The sequence below is a fragment of the Centroberyx gerrardi genome, chromosome 20 (assembly GCF_048128805.1).
Source record: "Centroberyx gerrardi isolate f3 chromosome 20, fCenGer3.hap1.cur.20231027, whole genome shotgun sequence".
NCBI lineage: Eukaryota > Metazoa > Chordata > Actinopteri > Beryciformes > Berycidae > Centroberyx > Centroberyx gerrardi.
In genome coordinates this window covers 1,548,470-1,573,775 of record NC_136016.1, presented here as the reverse complement: position 1 = coordinate 1,573,775, position 25,306 = coordinate 1,548,470, and the positions used below count along the sequence as shown (strand labels likewise).

The following is a 25,306-nucleotide window of genomic DNA, read 5'->3' as shown; positions in this document are numbered from 1 at the left end:
CAGATGAATACAAGTGAAAATAGAAAATTAATGGATACACTGGGAAAAAAAGCCTTGATTTTTTTAATTAAACATTATGTTAGAAACATGTTAGTCTGAGCCTCAGGCAGTTTTGTGTTGGAGACTGGTAAAAATTTACACAAAATATGAAACAAAAAAACACTTTTCTCATTGGCCCAGCCATTTTCCTCAGTGGCTCAAAGAGTGGAGCAGATCAGAAGACACAGAAGACAAATTCCATATGGGTGCAAAATGAGTGCCTCTAACTACGTCCAGTGTTAACGTTGCTTTACAGAGTTCCTCTAATATACATTTCTCTATTGATCACGGTGGATTCTGTCAATGTAGGTTGACCATATTGTTGAACTGGATTGCAGAAATAAGAAATTAGATGGCTCAAATTTCATCCAGCTAAACTCAGATAACGCTGGGTGCTTTTTCCACTTCAGGGACATTGCCAAAATAACACCCTGTCTGTCTCCTCAGGATACTGAGAGCGTTATTCATGCCCTTGTGATGTCTCATTTAGACTACTGCAATGCACTTTTTACTCGTCTCAGCCAATCAGCCCTAAATTGGGTTCAGTTAGTTAGTCAGTTAGTTACCTTGAGTCTTCTAACCAAGGGCTTCTTGCTGACACAGCCTTTGCCGTAAAGGCCCCTAAACTGTGGGAAAGTCTACCTGTCAGTGTAAGAGCTGCTGAATCTGTTGATGTTTTTAAATTCCACCTTCAATTTTTTTGTGTGTGGCTGTTTTATTTACCTGATTATGCTTTGCCTCTCTTTTATTAATAATTTTTTTTTTTTAATGTTTTACTGTGGCCACTGTTTTTATTGTTTTATCTTTTTGTAAAGCACTTTGTAAACTCCACTTTCAAAAGTGCTATACAAATAAACTTTTATCATTATCATTTTTATTATTATTACTCAAAATCTAACATGTCTTGCAGCTGCAATGCATTATGGACTATTGAGGCTACTATCAGTGGAGAAATGTATATCTCTAAACAAATATCTTTAAATAAATAAATATCTTTAGCATGGAGCACCCATGATATAGCCAACGAGAGACAACTTAATGTTAGAATATAGTGAATATAGTGTCAGAATCCAAAAACACCTCTTCTAATACTTCCATCTTAGGAAGTATGGCCATTTCCTAATGACAAGTTCAGAACAACATAATTATAATCATGATTCTAATATAATTATTTGAAAATATAATAGCAATCAAATATATAATCCATCGAGCGAGTTGAACCACAATTATGTTGATGGCTTCCATAGCTGTATGATTTGATGGCTACACCTAACTGATGGCTATAAGTGAATACGTTGATCACTAAATCCATAATCATATTACAGTGGAGTGTTCTGTAATTATAGATTGCTCTCCATTTTATTTACAACTGTCAGAACCATAAATGTATGCCAAGCCTGCTGCACTAGAGCCATAGATATAAAGAGTGAGACCAGGTTATGCTAGTGGCCATCCTGCTCTAGAAGTAAGACATTCTTGTGGTAAATAGGTAACAATCCTCTCATAACATTGCCATGGTAAAATTCACATTCTAAAAATCAGTTAGCAGAAAATGTCAAACTGATGAGGGGAAGTTGGATATTGTCAATAAGGTATTATCAGTTACACATAACCCAGTCATCCTTCCTGAAAGCATGTAAATAGACATGCAGTTGTGGTCTAACAAAGCCAGTGTAGCCAGTTAACTAAATATCATTCACTATTACTGTAAATACTCAAAGACCTCTCTGCAGACGGTCAAGAGATCACCCATGTCTACTAGTTGAAGAATTTATATCAAAGTGAAACAGACATAAATTACATAAAAGAGGGTTAACTAACAAAGACCACACTTCAGCATAATGCAGTGTAACACTTTATTGCGATATTGTGCAGAGGTAAAGAATCGTTGGGGGCGGAACCCACGGAGATGAAACTCGGGGTGGGGGCATTGTCTCGGCGCGGAGTCTTCAGGCTCCATTCTGTTCCCTTGTGGTTCCTATGGAGAGAGGACTGAGGAGCGACAGGGGGGACAAGAAAGGGGTCGGGGAGGAGGGATTTGGTGGCCAAGCTCTGTGTATGTATGGCTCTGGCCAGTAGACGTTGTTTGGACCTGGCCCTGTGACAGATCTGCTAGATGGCCTGGGAGCTTTATTAAATAATGATACAGCCATATTGTGTCTGCCAGACACTTGAGAGAAATTACAGAGCAGCAAACCTGCCCTCCTGTTACTAACTAGCATTGATGGCTACAAATACATATTATGGACTTGGACTACAGTGGCATTTCAGTGCATGCACACACACACACACACACACACACACACACACACAGCCAGATATGGGGATGTGGTAGGATAATGGGATGTTAAAGCTTAGGGTTTGCTTCCTTTGAATATAATTGTATGACTTTGTTAAACTTGATGTGATTCTGCACAACAGCACCTTGTTTAGATGGTCGCACTGTAAAATCTTGACCTCAGATACGGAACTGCACTTGAGATTTGAAACTGCAGTAGTAAAAATTGTGCTTTTGTTTTTTTTGGAGTTAATTGTGCAGTCCTGAATCATACACACTGTTGAGATCATGTATTGATATACATGCATCAGCGTTCATCCACTCAGCTAAGGGACTTCAAGGTTCCTAGGCCATAGGAATGGAATTACAGACTGGGGGTTGGGCTCTCCAAGTCGGCTAACATCATTATTTTGTCCATAGACTTAAAATGGATCAATGATGATGTTTGCACTCAGACAGTGTTTCCACCCCTCATTCCTTTGAGGCAGGTTTTCATTCCTTTGAGGCAGGTTTTCATTCAAACACAACAATCATTCCAACCCAACATTAATTTTCTCCTTTCTGGTTAAAGGTGTACGAATCAGTGAAATCAGCTGCTGTTCAGCTGGAATGAAAACTTGACTCATGATGGCACATGATTGCCGCTCCCTGATTTAGACAAGGAGACACTACATCTAGTATCAAAAATTAGTAGCATAAATTCTGTTATTTTAGGTGGTGTGGCATGGTTGCACACCCTGTATATTCAGTGGGAAGGGAAACATTGCAATAAAATGCTTTTGGTGAACTCATTTTTGCAATGGTTCTAGTGTAACTACAGTATTCAGTATACACTGTAGCACATACTAGCCTCAGAAAGAGCTGGTGTACATTGAAAATGGTTTCAGATATTTGAAAAACTTAGTACAATGTATACAGTACGCATAGGCCTACAGTTTAACTTGCCATGCATGTAAAAACAGCCTCAAAATAGAAATAAAATCACATGCACCAACTAGTTAACTCTTAAGTTTTTCTTTCAGGTAATATCTGTGACATTTTCATATGTGAATATTGGCCATGTTTGTCTGATAATTCAGTTCCTATGGCTGTTTGTGACAGCCTCGCCTTCCTCACTGTCCTCTCCAGACTAAACCAGACAAACAGCATCCTTAAGCCTTTACAATGCTCTGCTAGCATTAAAGGTACAGCATACAGCCACATTTTGAATTTGACACTAATCGTTCTTTACAAGGCAGTTGATTTGGGGAGTCTCTAACTATGCTTGTTAGCATATTAGCATCCCCCTTTGAAACCAGTGGGTACTGAACAGCTTGACCTAGCTAGCCCTCTCAAATGAAGCTAAACAATCTGAAAGAAATTTGAAACTATTTTAAAGCTGGTCTAGCCCATAATAAGGAAAATTATACAACAGCTCTAACACAACCACTGAGATTTCATAACTTCCTCATCCTACAGTCTTATCTCTAAAGGGATAGATGTGTGTTTTTGTGTGTTTTTTCGTAGAACGACTAAGGCAACTTACTTTTTCCTCCTCTCTCTCATTTCCACACAGCATGTAGATGTGGAAATATGGGTAGGTCTGCCTTTTTCACTCGCTGACTGTGTCTATCACGGCTGCCGTCAATCTCATCACATCATACTGTCATTAGCACCTACATTATTAGCATTAGCAATATCGCCATATGCATCTGTGTCTTTGTTATCTGTTGAGTGCCAACCCATGGGAGTCAATGGAGATTTTAGATAAGGCCTCAGCGTGGTGGGATATCTGTTGTCCTTGAAAGATGTGTTCACTGATAGGGAGGCATGCACTCTTGTTAGTTTGCTAGTCCATTAGAAACACTGTAAGCTTTGCCAGATCCAATAGAAAACAGTCAGTGCTCTAGGTTGATAGTTACGTGATAAAAACTTTATGATTGGGTGAGGAGGAACATCAGGCTGAATGACTGAGGATGAGCAACATCTGACAGAGGCGAATTATCCTGATCAGTGATCACTTACATATTCCACACGTGATTAAAATGTCATGTTAACTAAATAGGCTATCATGTTGATCAGTCTATAACCAAAGCATATGCACAGGTTATTTTCTTTTTGTTCGAGCTACAGTGGCAGCCATTGCAGATTTTTCCCACTCCACATCTGTCTTGTATTAAGTATTGCAAAATTTTCCGAACAGCTCCTCTTGGGTATGGAGCATCAGTGAGCCTATAGTCTAGCCAAACCAACGCCATCTAGTGTCCCTTGGGGCTACAGTAAGCCAATAGTGCAGCAAGCATGTTAAAAGAGTGACTCCCACCATGGCTGCATCTCTACTCATGTTTGTATTTCACCAGTTAGATATGACATGCAGTCAAATCAGAACTCGCTGAGGTGCCTTGTGGTAGAGATCGACAAGTCTGAGAACTTATCAGACGGGTTATTTTTTGAGGCACACTGCAGCAAAATGCTATTCCTGCAATTTACAAGCCTTCATCTTCTGTTTTGTAAACTGCAATGATTCAAGGGTTGGTACATGGGAGTTTACCTGAGTGGTAGAAAACATTCAGTCAAGCGCTTAAAACTCTGCAGCATCAGTGTATTATGTAAGAATTAGGAAGGACATGAGGGATTCAAAAGATTCATTACACCAGCCTTGAGATTATAGTACTACAGTACATTAAAAAAAAAGATCTAGTACCATTTTTTCCCAAAAGGAGAACCCTTAACCATTCAATCCTTTATGCAATGGTAGACACAAAGGTAGCTGTGAGCTTACATCTTCCATAACGTTGTCCTGTCTTTCCACTAGTAATGTGGACCCTTGGTATGGTATATTTGTGTGGACAGGTTGTTTAAAGCAGGTTGTTTAGAATAGAGATTACTCCAGCACTAATACACCTACCATATGTGCTACAATGCAGCTGATCTTTATTTTGAGTTGGTAAGGTGAGAAACTTTTGAATCACCCTTTAAAAAAAATCCCAAATCCTTTAAAAAGTACCAATGATTCGATGATCAAAAAAAACAAAAAACAGAATGTACTCTGCATCACCTTTAACAGTCTCAATTAATTGTATAAAGAATTCGTAAACTACAGGCTTTTTTTTTTTTATAGTGAACTCAACAAAGAGAAGGTCCAAGGCCTTCACCTTGAAGGAAGTGAGTCTTTATCACAGTAGTTTTTCCCCAAAATAGATGAAAAGAAATTCCTTTCTTTCACTGCAGTAATGTGTAAAAGATGACAGTCAGTGCTGCGCTGCTTATGTCCTTCCCATTTTCCTTACTAATGCTCCCTATTTCTAAACTATCTGTCCTGGCCTCGTCCCTAGAATCTCTAGTGAGCAACTCAAGGAATTGTACGTGAATGTTATGCTATCAATTTACTAACCAGGCCTCAGCACAATATTGGCAGAGATAAAGGTGATATTACTGCTGTATTAGATAATAACCAGCATTGTGTCCACCAATTTAAAGATCTCTCCAAGGCTTTTGACATTGTTGGTCATACTATTCCACACCAAGTAAGATGGCGCAACTCAAGCTGTGAACTTTGTAAGCTTTTTCTAAATTCCATGGTTATAATGGAGTCCATGACATTCTTGTTTGATGGTCTCACTTCAAAAATGTTACAGTGCTACGCTCATACAATCAATTCTCTTGTGATGGTGACGTAGGTCATTTATTAGCTATACTGATTCTGTGTATGTGTGTGTGTGTGTGCGTATGTGTGTGTGTGTGTGTGTGTGCGTACACTATGTTCAGTTTCATGTGATCAGTTGTAGCGTGCTCTGTTGTTCATGTGTCAGCTCTCTATTGTTATTGATCTCCTGTCCCCATCATACGTGTGGATATTGCAGCGTTCCTAAAAATATACGCATCTCTGTTAAATGTGTCAACAGTGCATGGTTAACGCAAAAGGTACATCTTACATATTGTCGCTGTCAGGTGAAAACCTTGTATCTCCCAAATGTCAACTTTTCAGGGATTAAGAGAAACAGCCTTGTATTCTGGTTAACCACCATGCATTTTTTTGAGTTTATCCAATAGGTTTTTGATAGGGTTTAAGAAGCCCAAGTGGTCATAAAATTTTTTTCAACACATAGAAAACTATGTAAGTTACAAGGTTTTCACACGACAACAGCTTTGTCCTATAGTGTAGATGTGTCCACAAAATGGTTCTTACCAGTAAAACTAGGCTACTAAACAGGCTGGAGAATCTGAGTGGAGAGAGTGAATTAGTACTCAGGGTGGCATGGTGGCCTAGTAGTTAAAGAAACCATCCTGTAAAGAAAAGATCATAGGTTCAATCCAAGCCTCAGCTAATGTGTTCATCAGCTGAAGTTTTAGTTTTACATTTCTGAGCTGCTCTGGAGGCAGAAATACTCTCATTGGTTGAGTTAAACCTCAATGGGCGGAGACAAAGAACCACAATTAAGTTAGCTAACTGGCAAATTTGAATGGCAAAGAAGGAACTCTGGTCAAAATATAAATACATATAAATGACATTCATTCATGACCATGACATTCACGATGCTGGAAGGTCAGCAGCTAGCTAACTAGCTTACCCAGATAGCTATAGGCTAGTATGGCAAGTTTTAACTTGGAATGTGAGCTAAGCTAACTAGCTAATCTAGATAATTTAGCATGGCTAGATTGCATTTTTTTAGTTAGTAACAAGAGTGCTAGGCTTCATAATATTGACTATCTCCTCTGTTACCTTTTGTTACCTTTTGTTTTGTTTGTCTTACTGGGGTTCAGTCCTGTAACAAAGATGGGTGTTGCAATGTGATTGGCTTGGCACATGTTGAAGCCGCTGATAGGCTGACATGTTGAAAAAGATAAAACTTGTGAAACCAGATACTGCATAGTAGCCTACAGCAAAGTGTAGTAGAGCACATACATTAGCTTCTTCACATTGATTGTTACAGGTAGCCAATGTGGGATGCAGCAAAGTAACTAGGGAGAAGAACCCTGTTGGTACAATTTAGACAGACAGAATTTCCCTTTGAAACCTCATAGGCTATAAATAATGTAGCTAACCACATGCACTTGACTTATCTGTGAATTACTACGAGACATCTACGGAAAAAAAGAGCATTTCTCGGACAGGCACAGGAGTTTACTCAGAATAACTGTCAAGCAGCTGTCATCCCATTGACACACCCTGAGACAATGAGAGAAACATCCATTTAAATATCTTAAAATATCCTCTACATAGCACAAGCATCCAAGGGAAGTAGCCATTGTGACTGAAAGCTGCAGAAAAAAAATATATTGGCTTTGTATTTTGACAGACATTTGGCCCGCACTCTGTTCAGTGACACTGGTATAGGTGGGGTTTAGAAGTGTACTGAAACCAGCCTGTAGAGATTAACTGTGGTTCTTTGGCTCCGCCCATTGACATTAACTCAACCAATTTCTGCTCCAGAACAGCACAAGTATGTCTATATGTCTAGTTTGGAACATACATGACAATAATATTAAGTTGAGTCAATATGTGTTTTTCATAACATATAGTATGTTGTGTTGGGAAGTAATGCAAATGTGTTGAAAATGACACATCCTTTACAAGAGTGTAGTACTTCAGACCATTTTCTGCATCTTTTTCCATCCATGTAATATTTGGGAGCCATTGTGGTGGGTTGGAATGGTGTGCTAACCTCTGAGAAGTTGCTCAACACCTATCAAGGCAAGACTGGCATAAAGCCTGCATTTTTCAAAAGCTGCTGTTGTCCTTTAAAATAGTAAAATTAAATGTTTTTGGAGTAAAACAGAACAGAGGTAGCCAGCTCTACATCCAAATGTAATCTGTAATAAACTGTATAACCAATGCTGGTCTCCATCCCATTTTTAAAATACCAGTGCAGACAATTACAAGATAGAGAATGATTGAATAAAAGTTCATGAAAATGTATTCTTCATTGGAGAATATGTTTAAATCTGCTGCAGAAGTGACTGCAGTGATAGTTTAAATCTGTATTAATTGATTGTCTTCTTGTTTTTATGCTCCTCCAACACAGAAATTCATGATGAAGGTAAGTCCATTCCTACCACTAATCTCAAACCCTGTTTGCATGTCTGTTTGTCTCATTCTCTCTTTATCTGAGAGCTATCACAGGAAAACTCCACCCTAAAACACTATTAAAAACAGCTGTTGGTGATGTACCTTGCATTTCTGGGTGCATTTTGTTGTTTGGTGGCGTAATTTTCTTAATCCCATGGATAACTGGCCAAACGTAGATAATGTGACGTCAATGTGAATCAAGATATTTCCAGTGCAGCTACAAAGGACTTTCATAGCAAAAATGTTTTCAGCTGTCTAAAACATCAACGGTAAACGTCAGGTTTTGGTGTCAGTCCCTCAGAATCAAGTGAGCGCTTCTTTCTAGAGCTGCCATTTTGCACCAACATTTAACAATCATACAGGGAGAAATCCATCATAGAAGAGGAAGAGATACCAATAGCCTCAATGGACCAGAATGCAATACAGCCACAAGATATGTTGTGTTTTGAGTAAGGGGTGCGACTTGCTTTTTCTTGACTGGAGAAACTCGCACTCCACTGTCGCTCTCACCATCTACACCTAAAACTGACAGCTGAAAGCAACAAGTTCACACCCCTTCTCTGGCGGTTGTCGAAAGGCATTCTGGGAAACGTAGTACTGAAGTAGAAGCATACGAGGCAGGTTGAGGGAAAGTGAGTACACCAAAAACGTAAAATACAACACATCACAAAATAAGTCCTGGAATGCACTGATCACAAATTGTTGAGATCTAACAGTGTAAGAATATTCAAGCATGGTTTTTTCAATTAAAAACCAAGCTGCCTACCCACTAATCATAACACACATTTTACATAATTATATGTTTATATATTTAAATAATAATAATTGTAATTAGAATTATGCAATTCATACCACATAATCTTTTGTTTTTTGTCTCAGTAAGTTCCTCTGCGCTACTACTGCTGCTCAAGTATTTTTCATATCCTCTTTATACTGTAATCCATAGTGTTTTCACAATTTCATTCATACCTTTCTACTTATGTTACTACACTACCTATGTTTATATAACTCATTTTGCATTTATATTCTATTTTTTCTGTTTCTGTATCCTATCACTATTTGCTGCTGCAACAGCTCCATTTACCCACAGGGATCAGTAAAGTTTAATCTGATCTAATCTTCTTTTCTCTTCATTGCATGACAGTGAAGTTTATGGCTTACTTTTCTCCTACATGTGTTTGATCTTGTCTTTCTGTCTGATCTAATGTGCTTGCAGAGAAAAGGGTTAAAGAAACACGTGGTCTCTTTTCTTTAGCATTACAAAGAATTTCAATCTTACCATTCTAAAGTCTGTTGACAGTGGAGGCAGACAAATATGTGCTAGTCCCATGGCTAACAAATGATAAGCTATAAAATGCAAAAGAAAATCTTCTGATTTGGTCTAAAAATCTAACAATACATGGTTTGGTTAGGCATCTGTGTCTGGAGATGAGTCTATACTCATGTATTACTGTACTGTAGCCTGTAATGATCCCCTTAGGGAAGTTAGGCTATACAGTAGGTTACATTTAAAACTTTACTTTACTTTAAATCTGGCTATATGGTTCGAGGCGTGGTTGGGGTTGAGAAGAGTGTGGGAATGAGCTGAGAGGGAAAGAGAGGGGAGAGGAAATGAGTAGTGAGAAGCAGTGAAATTTTTATTTACTTAAGAAAAGCATACATGTTGAAATATCCATAAACGTACTTAAACATACTTCCTCCCTGATCAAAATGGATGAGACTGATGCTGCTTCTGTCACATGAAGATACGCAACACCTGCATCTCCTCATTCTCAACAACGCATAATCCTCTTCCATCCTGATTTAATTTCCCCTCTGATTTAATCTCATCTCCTCTGATTTCATTGCCTTTGCTCTGATTTCATCACCTTTTATTTCATCTTTCCGATTTCATCTCCTCTCATTTCATCGCCCCCCCCCCCATTTCATTTAATTTCCTCTCTCTCCTCTCTTTTTGCCTTTTGTCCTCTTTGATTTCATCTCCTTTGCTGTAATTTCACCACCTCTCTGATTTCATCTCCTTTCCTCTAATTTCACCACCTCTCTGATTTCATCTCCTTTCCTCTAATTTCACCACCTCTCTGATTTCATCTCCTTTCCTCTAATTTCATCACCTCTCTGATTTTACCTCCTTTCCTCTAATTTCATCACCTCTCTGATTTTACCTCCTTTCCTCTAATTTCATCACCTCTCATTTAATCTCCTCTCTCCTCTTCTCTCTTCACCTTTTTTCTCATCTCCTCTGATTTAATCTCCTCTCTGATTTCATCACCCCTCTGATTTAATCTAATCTCCTCTGATTTCATTTATTTATCTCTTTTCTCCTCTTCCCTCTTTGCCTTTTTTCTCCTCTCTTCTGATTTCACCTCTCCTACTCTGATTCCATCTCCTCTACTAACTTTCAAGTCATTAGCTAGCTATGTGAAGCCGAACTAAAGTTGCGTTCAGAAGCTCTAGTGATGTTAAATTCATCACATGGAGATCACATAGTCTGGTTTGAATATTGCATGATGTTACATAACCTACAGGAATGTGAAGAATACAGTGGAATAGATCAGAAACACTGGTATTTAGACAGAGCACTCAAATAGTTTATGTAATGTAAGTTAATGTAAATTAACTACTAATTAACCACTTAACTCAGAACATAATACAATAGATGAAAATAAAATTGATCAGAATAGTTATTTATAGAATAGAATAGCACATAACAGAATAGAATAACACAGAACAAAATATAACAGCAACAAAATAGAATAGAATAGCGCAGAAGAGGAGGAGAATAGGAGTGAAGACAAGCAGAGCTGAATAGAATAGAGCAGAATAGAATAGCACAGATCAGAATATAATGGCATAAAATAGAATACAGTAGCACAGAAGAGAATAGGATAGAAGATAACAGAATGGACCAGAGCTGACTAGAATGGATCTGAATAGAATAGAACTGTCCTTGTTGTGAGCTTGGCTAAATGAATGTAGATGTGCTGCTAATTGAAGAAGCTAATGCAAATGAAGCCCTGAGCTCAGAGCAGAACAGAGTTAGCCAGGCTAACTGATCTAGATGCAGTGTTAATTGATGAGGCTAATGTGGATGAATAGTCCTGCCTGCAGACTGCAGTGTGTTTGTTAGACCTCAGTAAAGGTCCCAGTCTGCCTGTCACATCGCATTACTCTATCCATTTAACATTGAATATACTGTACTGCACCTGAGGCAGGCAGCTAGGACAGCACACTGGACCCATTCATTCACAATGGTGGAGTGTTGGGTGTTTTTATAAAACTATCGTGGAGCTCCCTCTCGTCCTGCATCCATCCCGCAAATGCTATTCCTCTTGTGGGTGGAGCAGCAGAGCAGGAAGCATGTACAGCATGGGATTTCGACAACAACTTCGTCTGTGTTGGCTGACTCTGAGGGGAATCCCTTTAAATTGAAGCAACCAAGGAATAAAAAGTATAGGGGAGAGTGGGGTGAGATGCGCCAGTTTTAACTCAAAATGTTATCTTTGCAAGTTAAAATGAGACAGAACTAAAACAAATGTTTCAACCCATATTTCAGGATGTTGGCTTTCAAATTAACTGGTAGGAATACAGCTAAACAAAAGAAGAATGAAAATACAACTTCTTAAAAAAAGGGAACATTTATTGTATATATGTTTGAATGTAACTAAATTGGTATTGAGGCAACAGCCATTAAACAATGAATGTAAAAATTTTACTTTTTGTTGCAAAACACACAGCAAACAGCTTTATGAGCATAAATGTATTTACTACTTGTCCTATGTGGCTGGTTCCATCGCAGCCATGTTGAAATGGAAGTCTCTTCCTAAATGCCTGGTCACATGACACATAATGCTAGGATACAGGGGGTGGCTCAACTTACCCACTGGCTCATCTTACCCCGCTCTCCCCTAATGTATTCAACTCAACCGTATTTAACATTTGAAGATGAATTGTATTGATCCTCAAGGGGAAATGTGATCATTGCAGCAGCAGGGAAGAGGATATAGACAGCAATATAAAAGATAAAAATAGATGGTAAGACTTGCAGTGCATTGTGATGCATTACAAGCAGAATATAAATCCCATAAAAGCAAAGGTGAATTTTTAATTAATCATCAGACAAACATCAGGAAATTACATTCAGTTTGACATTCATTGATTTGACATTCATTCATTCATTGATGAAAGTGGATGGCTGCTTTGAATGTATGCCTACTTTTTCTCCAATTATTAATAGCATAAAGAAAGCAATATTTTAAAGATACAGTCCAAAATGTGTTTTATTATATCATACTCTGATTATAATAATTATCAAGCACTCACAAAGTGCTGATTATTCACTTATGATGACTTATAATGCCTTATGAGCACCACTTCAGTAAAGTGTTGTGAAATAAATAATATGAATAAAATAGATTTACATGCGAGCTGCTGCAATAGGCGGTGTGCTATTAGCACAGCTTATACAGATCTTATAAAGACGGGATATCATGGAAAAGCAGCCATCATCAGCAATGTTTTTGATTTATCAGGAAACCAGGGAACTTTAAATGAAGCATCTACTAGCTAGCCAAACACTTCCGCAAGCAATTTGTAGAGAAATGTGAAATGGAAAATTTAATTTCCAATGCAACAGCAGTGAAAACTAGCATCAGCAGGAACATCAGCTGGTCTATAAAGGTTACTACCTTAGGTCACTACTGCCATATCTGCATGTCTGCATTTCAGACATGGCAGTTCAACAAGGACCTAATGAAAATAGTACAGGCTCTTCCACACATCAGCACATGGCGATGCTGATGGAGATGATAAAGTGAATTTTGCCATGATTAAAACTTACTATTTGAAACATAGTCATTAGCTTATTAGCTATTTATTGAAATATCAAGTGTTGAATTTCAGGTAACAGGTTTTGCTAGAATTGGATAGTTATTGTCATGTTTCAGCTGCCTCTCTCTTTACATCCTTTACCATAGACTGATATGTCTGTCTTGCTGTTTTTCACTGTTTTTCTCTCAGTCACTTTCTATCTGCTTCTCTCTCCACTCTGCTCATTATCTTTCTCTCTGTCTCTCGCCCTCTCTCTCCCTCTTTCTCTGTTTATGTCTCTCTCTCAGACGGCCCAGGGTGGGGGTCATCGCACCCTACTGTATGGCCATGCTGTCCTGCTAAGACACTCCTACAGTGGAATGGTCAGTACACGCACAAATACACATACACACACACGTGCACGGGTGCGCGCATACTATCTACACTAACCACTAACTACAGGCTTGCTCATTAGTTTTACTGAGAATTGTTTATAAGGTAGTTGAAATTTTTTATTTTTTTTCCCATTATATGCCAAGTGGCTGATAGGGATGGGCATTTCAAGCAAAAATACTATTCGATATTCACTGGGAACTATTCGACCATAGTTCGGTTCATTTTCGGTACAGTAAGGGGAAAAAATGCAAAACATAAAATTGCTGGTCGTTTATTATGAACTTTTGTAAACATCAACAGTTTATAATTTTTTTTTAATAAAATTTTAAATGAAACATAATAAAAAATAAAATATATAAAAATAAAATAGAATAAAAAATAGAATACTGCTGCAAACTACTACTAATAGGTTCTCCAATAAATAAAATATTCTCAAATAAATTAAACAAAATATAAAATATAATAAGAAATATATAAAATATAATAAAAAATATAAATAACTATAATAATCTTTTCTTTTTTTAGGAAATTAACTTTTCCACATTGACTAAAGTGCAGCATTTGTTATTGCTTTGGCCCGATCTGAATTACCAGCGAAAGGCTGTTTAAATGACGAAGGGAGCAGCATTTGCACTACGCTCGTTTTTTTCCTTGCAGCAGTGATATTCACATTCGCGTGGTGCCGTTTCAAATGAGTTATCAAGTTTGACGTGTTGCCAGAAACATACCCGATCACTACTGAACAATGTTGGCACACAGCTTTCGTCTTATCCACTTGTCTTTGTCTGTTGTTGTATTTCACCGGGAAACCGAAGTGTTCCCAAACAGGAGACCTTAATGATAAGGGAGGGTCTTCAAGCTCTGGCTTATTGTTTGCATTGGCCATGATGTTCGTTAGCCAGAGGCTAGGCTAGGCTAAGCGTGCTGTCTGTGTAGTGCACTCAAAGTGCGAGGCGGCGACTAAACAAACTTCCGGTCCGCCACTTAATATGTTCGTGTGGGAACTCGGATTTGAAGTATGTTCCGAACGCAAAACAAGCCTACTAAGATTGCATTCGGTACACATCTGCACCGTACCTAAAGTCCTGTACCGAAACGGTCCGGTACAAATACGTGTACCGTTACACCCCTAATTTATTGTATTGCCTATGTGTTTCCCTCTGCAGTACCTGTGCTGTCTGTCCACTTCCCGCTCATCCACAGACAAACTGGCCTTTGATGTGGGACTACAGGAAGACACCACAGGTAAGGATCAAAACAGACTTCCTGTCAATATATAGCTTTAGAATCAAAATAAAACTTTAAGGAATAAGAAACATTTGACAAGGGGAGGCAATTTAAATGGCCAATTTTGCCAACAATTATGACCACTGGTATTTTGTCAAATGTTCCCCACTATAATACAAATCTGAGTCCCTGTTAAGGCCATTATCGCCCATCTTTTTTGCTGCAAAAAGTTGCCCATGCCAAATTGCCATAGGCAATTGCCATGATTTATGGCAATGGTTTTCAGTCATGTGCTATTGTGACCAAAGAGTCTGTAGGTTTTCATTCCAACCAAGCACTGCATTATGTTCATGGCACCCCCCCCCCCATAAGTCCATGTGACTTTTGTTTACAAGCCCTGGTTCACTTGCAATTGGGCATTGTGAACCTAAACAAACCAAATACAAAAATGCAACAAAGTCAACTTTTCCACTATGGTTACAGTGTTTTTACTGTGTCAGTTTACTGTCAAGAGTGTGTTTTTTTCAACCCTGGACCTGCCGTTTCTCCACTGTTGTTCTCTGTTTCGTAAAAAGACAAACCAAGCCAAAGAGACTAATGTGCCAGCATGAAGTACACTGTCTCCCCTGTCCTTGTCCATGGCCTGCTTTTATAAAGATGAGATGTAAATTAAAATATAAACAGAAGAGCTGAATAAATAATGTAGGCTACCAAGGCGGTTCACACTAGCAATAGTCCCAAGCATGGTGGGAACATAGGCTAATAAGGTGATGGTTATTAAGACAGCAGTTTGTTATGTTGCTATGTGAGTCTGTGAGTCTTGGAGACTCTGGCCACATTTCTATTAATTTACTCCTCCTCCACTGTTTGCTTTGTGTGTGTGTGAGTGTGTGTGTGTGTGTGTGTGTGCGTGCATGCATGTTGCTGAATTGCTGCTTCTTTCTCCTCCCCAAAGAGGATTTTTTTGGAAAATCCTGCAACACTAAAAGGGTCTGGATGCAGAGTGGGAGGCCTGCTATAATGTTGCACTACCTGATTACATGTAACTGCCAGGATTGAGGAAAAACTGGCACTATTTCAATCCCTTGTAATAATCTGATTGGTTGTATGTGTGTGTGTGTGTGTGTGTGTGTGTGTGTATAGGCGAGGCGTGCTGGTGGACCATCCATCCAGCGTCAAAGCAGCGTTCAGAGGGAGAGAAGGTCAGAGTGGGAGATGACCTCATCCTGGTCAGCGTCTCCTCTGAAAGATATCTGGTCAGTATTGACTGTTTGTTTGTGTGTGTGTGTGTGTGTGTCACTGTGCTTAATGTTGTGATATTTATCATCATCTGGTGTTATGCTGGAGGTACGCAATGTTTCCCTCAACTAGAAGTACTCCTAGTTATAGAATTATAAATTGTGGTGTCAGTTTTTGAAGTTTTGGTCTTTGATGTTTCTCTCTATATTTCTCTCTTTCTCTATGTCTCTCTCTCTGCAGCATCTATCCTATGGAAATGGCAGTCTCCATGTAGATGCAGCATTCCAGCAGACTCTATGGAGTGTGGCTCCCATCTGCTCTGGCAGTGAAGTGGCACAAGGTACACTTTCTTTATTGCTTTATTTCTTGCTTTCACTTTTGCTTTCTTTGTTTCTTCCATTCTTTGTTTTCTTCAGCAGTATTATAATCCTCAGGCATGTAAACATGGCCATGGTCACTTCAGCAAACATACAGGAAAACCCATCTGCTGCCAAAGGCAGAAAGAAAAATGGCCGCCATTGCTGATTGCTGTGATTTAAAAAATCAAACTGTACATGTATACCAATTTTAACTGCACTAAGTGTACATGTATATGTGAAATGTATGTAGTGTAGTGTTCTGGAGCAAAATGACTACGGGGAAACGAATTGGGATTATTTTGGTTTCCGTAAAAATCAAACTGAGAATAGGACCTGAAGCAATTAAGTTCTGCTGCTAGCCTAGTTTGCTGAAGAGGCAGATTCACATTGGAATTGGGGAAGACTAGCAGCTATCAAATTATCACTGTGTTTGTGGAAGACACTTTTTCACTAGTAACTAGATCATTTATTAATTTTTCTCACAGATTGTAGCTAAGAGGAATTTAGCTTCACTAATGTCTGCTTTAGCTATTTTATCAGTGTTAACAAACTAACATGGACATTTTTATGCTTAGACAAGTTAGCAAAGTTACTTACAACTCTCATTAGCTACCATGCTAACTGAATGCCAACTAATGTAATTTATGTGCTGACTAAAATTCTATTTAGATAGATTAAGTGGCATTCAGCTTGTTAGGGGGGTGGTGGGGGGGGGGTTATGAACTTTTGGTATCCTTAAAAAAAAATCACCCACCCTTGCCAACATTAAGAATATTTTCACCTGAGTCTTCCCTGGTATTTATAAAGAAAATTCAAGTCGCACTCTTCTTTTCTTTTAGTTTTGTGCTTTATTTATCCCACCAAACGTTTACGGGTGATACAGAGGAAATGGAATTATGGTTGAAATATCTATACCCTGTCTGCACATGTTCACTCATTTGACGCAAGTGACGTCAATGACGTTTACTTTTTTCTGTGAGTATTTGAATGGCTGCGCTTGTTATTAACGCCGGGGACAGCGGCATAGCCCGTTTTTATATCAAGTGCTGACTCCTCCCACCCGGGCCAGTTTTGGCGTACACCGGTGACAATTACAAGTGTACCAATCATTGCGGGTGCAAAGCAAAACGTCTATCATCTGTCGATAAAGCTGTTGCTTCATCAGAAAGAACAGCAGTAAAGCAATAACGGTCCCAAGCACCCGACGCAGGTCCATCTTTTAAAAATGTAAGCCCACGTTAGAGAGCTGGATTCAGCCTTTTGCGCATGTCAGAAACTTTTATTCTGATTACATACTGTGTAGCATGTAAACACACCATGCGATCATTTTATTTAGTGCTCATGTAAACAGTTGCAAGAGAATCTTCAATCAGAATGATTTCATTCAGAATTAAAAAATATGGCTCATGTAACCACAGCTACTGACTATAAGTTTATTTTGCGACTCCATATCCAGTTATGCTCAATGGAAAGAACAGTTATTGCAGACAGCCTCTCCTGTGACATGGTTGACCTCAGGTAAGTTTTTATACGATTCAGGGAAGAAAAACTTCTCTCACCTGAAGCCACTGTCGCATGGAGTGTGAGGAGTCTGAGAGCTATTCTCAAATTAGGGTACAGATCAAGGATATTCTCCTGGTATATGTAATCTAGCATCTCAGATGGTGACAAGATGTGGGAGTAGAAATCCCTAACAGTAGCTTTTACCTCCAGCTGCAGATCCTCTGCATCAACATCATCCATTCTTTGCTCCAATCTCTGGTAGCATGCATCTAGTTTCCCTTCCTGCTCCGTACTTTTCATTAGGTCAAAGGAATCCATACAACTCATAGAAGCTTTCCATATGAGAAAACCTCTCCTTTAGGGTGAAGAGAGCGGTGTCTATAAGGGACAGGAAAAACTCCTCTGGCCAACTCATATCCACTTCCAGCTTTTCTGCTATTTCCCATTTCTCTGGATGCCACAAGTAATCTGTCAATCCCCTGATTTCTTTTCTCACTGTCTCAATTGAGACTTTGGGGCTCTGAAGGACTTTGCTCACTCTGTTAATCTGGAACATAATATGTCATACCATACAATGATACTCAATATGAAAGGCCATGTTTGTATCCCTTCGAAGACACCTCCAGATGCTGACACTACCTCTGCATTCCTTTTTTTCTGCAGCATACTCCTTCAGGGCAGTTAAAGCATTCATCATTTCAGGCATCTGGTAGCGCACAGCTTTAACGTTATCAACCCTACATTACATACTTGATAAGAATGGCACAGCGGTGTACTGAGGAGCTAAACAGGGTGTAAAGTCATTGCAACAGCCCAAAGAAGCTGTTACAGATGACTTGGCTGCATCACCGACAACAAGGTTAAGTGTGTGACTTCCACAAGGAATACACAATGCCTTGTTGTTAACTTCTAGCACTCTCCTTTGGACCCCTTGCTTTTTACCTTGCATATTACTTACTTATCATACAACTGACCACGGCAGTTGGAAATATCCAAATCTAGTGTTTCAAAGTGACCTAAAAATGACTCGTAATGGCCCTGCCCTGTGGTGTCAATAATAATAATAATAATAATAATAATAATAATAATAATAAACTTTATTTATATAGCACCTTTCAAAACAAAGTTACAAAGTGCTTCACAAGACAAAATAAAAATGGTGGACAACAATAGTAAAAACAATTTTAAAACAGTTTAAAGGTTATACAACATTGGGAAGGAAATATAGGAGCAAAAGAGCTACATATGAGGAAGAGTATAATAAGTAAAATAAAACATTATAAAATAATTAAAATAGAGAAAGGGCAGTTTGGAAATTGGTCTAAAGTTATCCAGGGAGTTAGGGTCTAAAGAGAGTTTTTTCAGAAGGGGTTGAACATTTGCATTCTTAAAATAAGCAGGGACATAACCAGACAGTAGTGACTTGTTAATTATGGAGAGAATTAATGGGCTGACAAATCCATATAGTTCTTTTAGAAATCTCACAGGCAGGATGTCGAGAGCACACGAAGAGGGCTTCATTTTATTGATCACCTCAGTGAGTGTCAATAGATAGAACACAAAGTGCTTGTGAATGGTAACACCTTTTGAGGTCTCACAATTTACAATTCGTAGCACCACTGACAGCTGTTCCCGGTGACTCACATCTGGGGTGCAGTCCATTATCACAGGGCAATATTTGGCTTTCCTCACTCTCTCTACGATGGCATCAGTTGTACTCTTTGCCACAAGGCATACAAGTTTGTTCTGAAAATGCTTACTGAGGTAGGTATCACTCAACTCTTGCCTGAATTCTCCTCAAATGTTCTCGCATTACTGGGTCAAACTGAGCCCTTAATTCAATTTGCTCAAGGAAATTTCCATTTCCAGACTCAAACAACCTGTCTGAGTGCACTCCACCAAATAGCTGACACCTTTTTGATTATACCTTCAACTTCCATGCACTGCAGTTCTTACTTGAGCAGGGGCATGAGCAGTAGTGCCCATTTAGTGATAGCTTGGAACTGGCCTATGCATCTGAGCTTACCACCTGGGCCTTTGAAGCATGTGCCAGTTGGCCCCAGTTTTCTTGCTGGCGAGAGCTTCTTAAATGTCCTTTCACTCATAACTGAGGTATCTGCGCTAGTATCAATCTTAAAAGGTATAGGTGTGCTTCCTATGTCCAGTTTAACAGACCAATTATCCTGGCTAGCCTCACTGCTAATTCCCCTAGAAAATAGAACTGTCCAATGTCCTCTGTCATCTCTCTCACTGCCTTTGTGTGGCACACGCGTTCCCAGTGTCCCCTCCTGTGACACTTGTTACACATGCTTTTCAATACAGGGCATTGGCTCTTCCCGCACCTTCCGCGGTTCTCTATTTTGTGGCTTGCTTTGGTGCTGCCAGTGTCTTGATGCACGCCCTTTTTCTTTTGTTGTCCCTCATGCCTCTGAGCTTAGCTAACATTAGCCACTTGGAGCCCCGGCTGGCTGGCTGCTTGGCCACCTCCTCTGACTGCCGCACTTGTTGTATAACTTGTGCTAGCATCAGATCTGCCATGAGCTGGAATTTCTAGTTTGAAAAGTTCCATTTCAGTCAGCTTGTACAATGCCCTGATGTACACATCTGCCTTTTCTCCCGGCTGTTGGCTCTGTTGGTAAAAGCATGCCCGCTAGGGTTGCCAAATTTACATCTTGGTAAAACCGAACGTTGTGTGTGCGTGCACGGTCCTGTGTGCGTGTGCGCAAATGTATGTATGTATAGAGCTCAAACCTGGGTAACCTAAATGCCTGTTCATTATTACATTCCATATTGAATTTATTGACAACCTTTGGAAACAGTCCGCCTATACACTCATCCTCAGGTGGAACGCTTACAGTCATATTAATGCTGTGTGGAGCACAGTAAGCACTGTCAGTAAACTAAGATGAACAAACATTACTAAGTCAACTAAATATTGTGAGAATAGAAAATCACAAAAAAGGAAGAAAAAGTGTAATCAAATATTTGATTCATCTTATGGTGATTTTATTGAGCTGTGAGTGTCTTCTACAAAGCTTTATGCAGAGCTGACATTTTTCTAAATGACTTATGAGCACATATGTTGGCCATATATGTTAACAGAGTTTAAATGCAGATTACACCAATCAAACAAAGCGTTTTTGATTGACAGGTGTCAATCGGTGTTTATTATTTGCTCTTTTTTATTGAGAGGACTGAGCTTATACTCTACAAGCATAAACATAATTTTGCCTCCTGGCTTCTGCAGCTAGGCTACTTACAGAACTTACTTACAGAAGCAAAAATCACAGACAGAGACCCACACAACTACAACTACAGTCGCTTCTGACAACATGGGGAGAAATCCTGGGGCAAATGAGAGAGAGAGGGAGAGACAGACAGACAGACAGAAAGACAGACAGACAGACGCTTGCTTCTCTTAGCCCACACAATAAAACACACACCCACGTGGGGTGAAATGGTCACTTGTGATTGGTATAGATTACCCCTAATCTAGTCATGAGTCTATCAAAACGCTTTTAAATTGTTGCAACATATACCCAGGCAGGGAAATATCGGCAGAGCTAGAATTAGTGGAATATTATTCACAGAATGATTTGGACCGGACATTCAAACATCCGGTCGACCCTTCTGAGTGGACCCGGACAATGCATCTGAAAACCGGACAGTCCGGTTGCCATCTGGCAACCCTAATGCCTTCTCATGTATAAGTTTCCACTGAGGAATAAAATATTTGTCAAATTTCTTCAATACACAGTCCTTTTTCTGCATTTTCTCAGTGAATTCAGGAATTGAATATTTTTTCAGCTTTGATTCCCATTGCAAAGATGAGTGAACTGACCTGGATCTCCCCACCATCCTTATCTAGCTTTGTAGCTATCCTGAAGTGCGAAAACCTCTGTTTCCACTCCGGCCAATCTGCATGGCTGCTGAACTTGAATTCCACTGGCGGGCTAAACTTTCGTTCTCGTTCAGTATTCGTTCAGTACTCCAACTTAGTTGTCCCGATACACAAAGACTACTCTGACACAATGTAATGTCTGAAAATAATACACACCAACAGTTCGGGTTATTTCACTGTGTATGGGTTTATTGTGAATAACATGCATCCATCACCACATGCAACTTTCTAATCTCGCGCTATTTGATGTTCAGTTAACGTCAAACTCATCTTATGAATTTCCATTCATTAAAGCACTAACTGTACGTGTAAACTAATTTTAACTGTCCAAATTGTACATGTAGACTATACCAATTTTAAACCAACATGAAAATGCTGTAAGAAGAACATTCTGCTTATTTTCTGTTTTATTAATATTATCATAGTCGTTTATTTGATTTGATTGGTATTGGGAGTGTCTTGAAATTCCAGTGGGTGGGGAGTTTTTGTTCCAAAACAGAGTAGTCTACAAGACATGTTAGCACCTCAGGTGCTAACATGGAGGTGCTGCACCTGGCCAAGTAATCGCTGATTCATTGGTATTGATCAACCCTATCTAATCCCCACAGATACATTATGGCCATTTTGTGCTATGAGACAGTAAAAACCTTACTTATTGCCCCTTTAGTGTTAACATGCAGCTAGTAGCCACTACTAATGATAGATTCTACTAGATATGTTAGCTAGTGCCTAAATCTGATGTCTTTACATTGACTGCGATAGTTAGCTGACCAGGTTAGCTAGGTAACAAGCTAACATTATCGAAACACAAAATTAATCAGATGTATCACTTCCAAGTCAGAAACAGCACAGAAATTGCATGTCTACTGAATTCTGTTAAGACGGCCAAGCCATTGTTACCATGACGACCTCCAATATGGCCACCTTATTGGACGAGACCAATTGACTGAACTAACTGTACAGTTTTGGTGCTTTTATGCTGAACTATTGATGCCCATTCATTTGAGGTATAATTAATGCTTGTTTACCTCCTTCCCTGCCATCTTCCTTCCCCAAGGGGATCAATAAAGTGCTATCTTATCTCATCTTATCTTATCTTTATCTCTTTCTCCCCACCTCCCCATTTTGCTCATCCTCCCATCCTTACCTCCTCTTTTTTCTTTCCTCTACTCCTTTTTCCCTATTTCACTCCCCTTTTCCTCCGTTTCCTCTCCACCTTCAGGTTTCCTGATCGGAGGAGACGTCCTGCGCCTCCTCCATGGTCACATGGACGAGTGTCTGACTGTCCCGTCTGGGGAGCATGGGGAGGAGCAGAGGAGGTAATGTATTGTGATTTACAGATAATAATAATAATAATACACTTTATATAGCACTTATACTAAAGGAATAGTTCACCCAAAAATGAAAATTCTGTCATTATCTACTCACTCTCATGCCAGTTGAAACGCAAGTGAAGTTTGTTAGTCCACATAACACACAGGGAGGTTGCCAGCAAAACTCCATAGTAGCCTTCTCCAAAGTCTGGGGAGTGGTTCTTTAGGGTTCCAAAAAGAAAATTACTCCATACCGCTTGTGCAGCATAATCCAAGTCTTCTGAAGCCAAATGATCACAATGGGCCTCATTCACGAAACGTGCGTACGATCAGATTTGATCTTAAAGTGTACTTACGAACGTTTCCACGAACATTTCGGCATTCATCTTTTTTTTTCTTACCTGAATTTGTTCGTTGGTACGATCAAAATCTACGTGTGTTTGGAAACATGCGTGGGGCATTACGCATTAAGTGGTTTCTGCTTAAAATGCCTTATTCTTTAAGGGAAATCTATTAAAGCAGTCCCAGACCTCATATCAACAACAAAATGTGTTTCAGGCCATTTGTAAGCCTGGTGATAATAACCATATTAACAAAGCTAGGCCGATATGAACAAATTCATAGGCAATTCTGTTCAATTGGAAACATGAGTGATTAAAGTGATTAATTAGTATCGTATATATTATAATATTATATTATTTATTGATCAATAAAGTTCTATCTTATCTTACCACAGGAGCAATAGACTGTGCACATCAAAGCACCGTCTCCAAACGCTTTCCCTATTTAAATCGCAAACAATAACACACCATAAACATTCAATTAATTTGTGACGCCAACCTAAACCTCCTACATGTGGTTTCCCCTGTCCAGGAGGAGCCGCGACTCGTTGGTGCTGCAGAACAGCAGGGTGCCGTGCGTCTTGAGCAGGTGCTGCTGGAGACGCACGGCGCATATTGGACTGAATGGAAGTTAAATTAACCAGAGTCTCAAGACTAACTAGTTTGTCTCTAGGTGATAGAGGTTATGCCTTGACCACATTGCTAAAGCCACAACTGATAAACCTTCAGACCCCTCAGCAGCGATCAGATAATTATCATACGTGCACTCGCTCCGCCACAGAGCGAGCGCAGCATACTGAGCTGGAAGGCTGTGATGAGTTTGGACACCGCAGGAAGAAAGCTCCTGTCAAGAGCTACAGTCAAAACCAGCAATATTATTATAAAGCCTAAAGTCTGAGCTTACCATCAGATGGAGATGCTGCTTGAATTAAACCAGTGTCCAGTGTCCCCAATCCTTTTGACAGCGCCCTGCCCTCCGCCTGGAGCTAATAAACTGCATCTATTTGGAGTTAGACTATCGCCCTCGCTTTTTAGATTCTAACTGTAAGTCAAACCATTTGTTTTTAATTTAATTCAAGGTGTGTGTTTCTGATGTTGCAGCATTGACAGCATCAGTAATTTCTTGCCATGTTTTCTTTCTCAGTTGCTGTCACTCCACCGCTTACACTTTTAAAAAGTATTTTTATTTTTTTTCTCTCACTCCCGAATACAACATTTCTATTTCAGAGTTTGAATTTTTCTTCTTGGGTCTGTTTGCCATTCTCCACCATTCCAGTAATGCTTCCCATTTGCGCACGACCCTTCAGACAGCAGGCCTTTTATGGAGTTGCCAGGGCGTCTACCTATGCTAACCAGCATCAACAGGCACGCGCATCCAATTAAGGAACAAGTGGCATTCATCATCAGATACACCTGGAATACGCAAAAATCGAGGCTCTGCGCATGCTTCATGAATCCCACGTTGGTTTTGCGTAGGCATGTTTCTTAAGAACAAAAGTAAGAACAATTTAAGAAAAGTTTTGTGAATGAGGCCCATTGTGAGTAGAAAATCCCTATATTTACACCATTATTTAGTGCAAATCTTTAATACAGCCATTGTTTTCGAAAACGCGCATGCTTGTGCACATGCAGACCTGCTCAACGAAAATGCCCAATCCTCAACACTGCTACAGTCTGCTAGGTCTACTTCACGCAAACTGAAAGTTCCTCACTCTGACCTAATGTTAGCTTTTTCGGTCTTTGGTCTCTACAGCTGTTTGACATTAACTGTTTAAAATTCTGCTTTGGCTGTGAAAATCATACAAGATGTAAAATAGTAGCTGTATATGCCTTCCACCTCATGGCTATAGAC

The 25,306-nt window shown here is 39.4% G+C and overlaps 2 protein-coding genes across 2 annotated transcripts in view; both read left to right on the top strand.

Moving 5' to 3' along the window:
• ryr2a (ryanodine receptor 2a (cardiac)) overlaps positions 1-25,306 on the top strand; it is a 246,807-nt gene that overhangs the window by 5,540 nt on the left and 215,961 nt on the right. Inside the window, exons 4-10 of the mRNA XM_078290909.1 lie at positions 3,873-3,893; positions 8,323-8,337; positions 13,484-13,558; positions 14,738-14,816; positions 15,942-16,054; positions 16,278-16,377; positions 23,023-23,119. Of these exons, the coding sequence (XP_078147035.1) occupies positions 3,873-3,893; positions 8,323-8,337; positions 13,484-13,558; positions 14,738-14,816; positions 15,942-16,054; positions 16,278-16,377; positions 23,023-23,119 (500 nt within the window). The remainder of the gene's footprint in view (positions 1-3,872; positions 3,894-8,322; positions 8,338-13,483; positions 13,559-14,737; positions 14,817-15,941; positions 16,055-16,277; positions 16,378-23,022; positions 23,120-25,306) is intronic.
• The window catches only part of mtr (5-methyltetrahydrofolate-homocysteine methyltransferase), a 247,944-nt gene that overhangs the window by 137,989 nt on the left and 84,649 nt on the right, over positions 1-25,306 (top strand). The window lies entirely within an intron of this gene.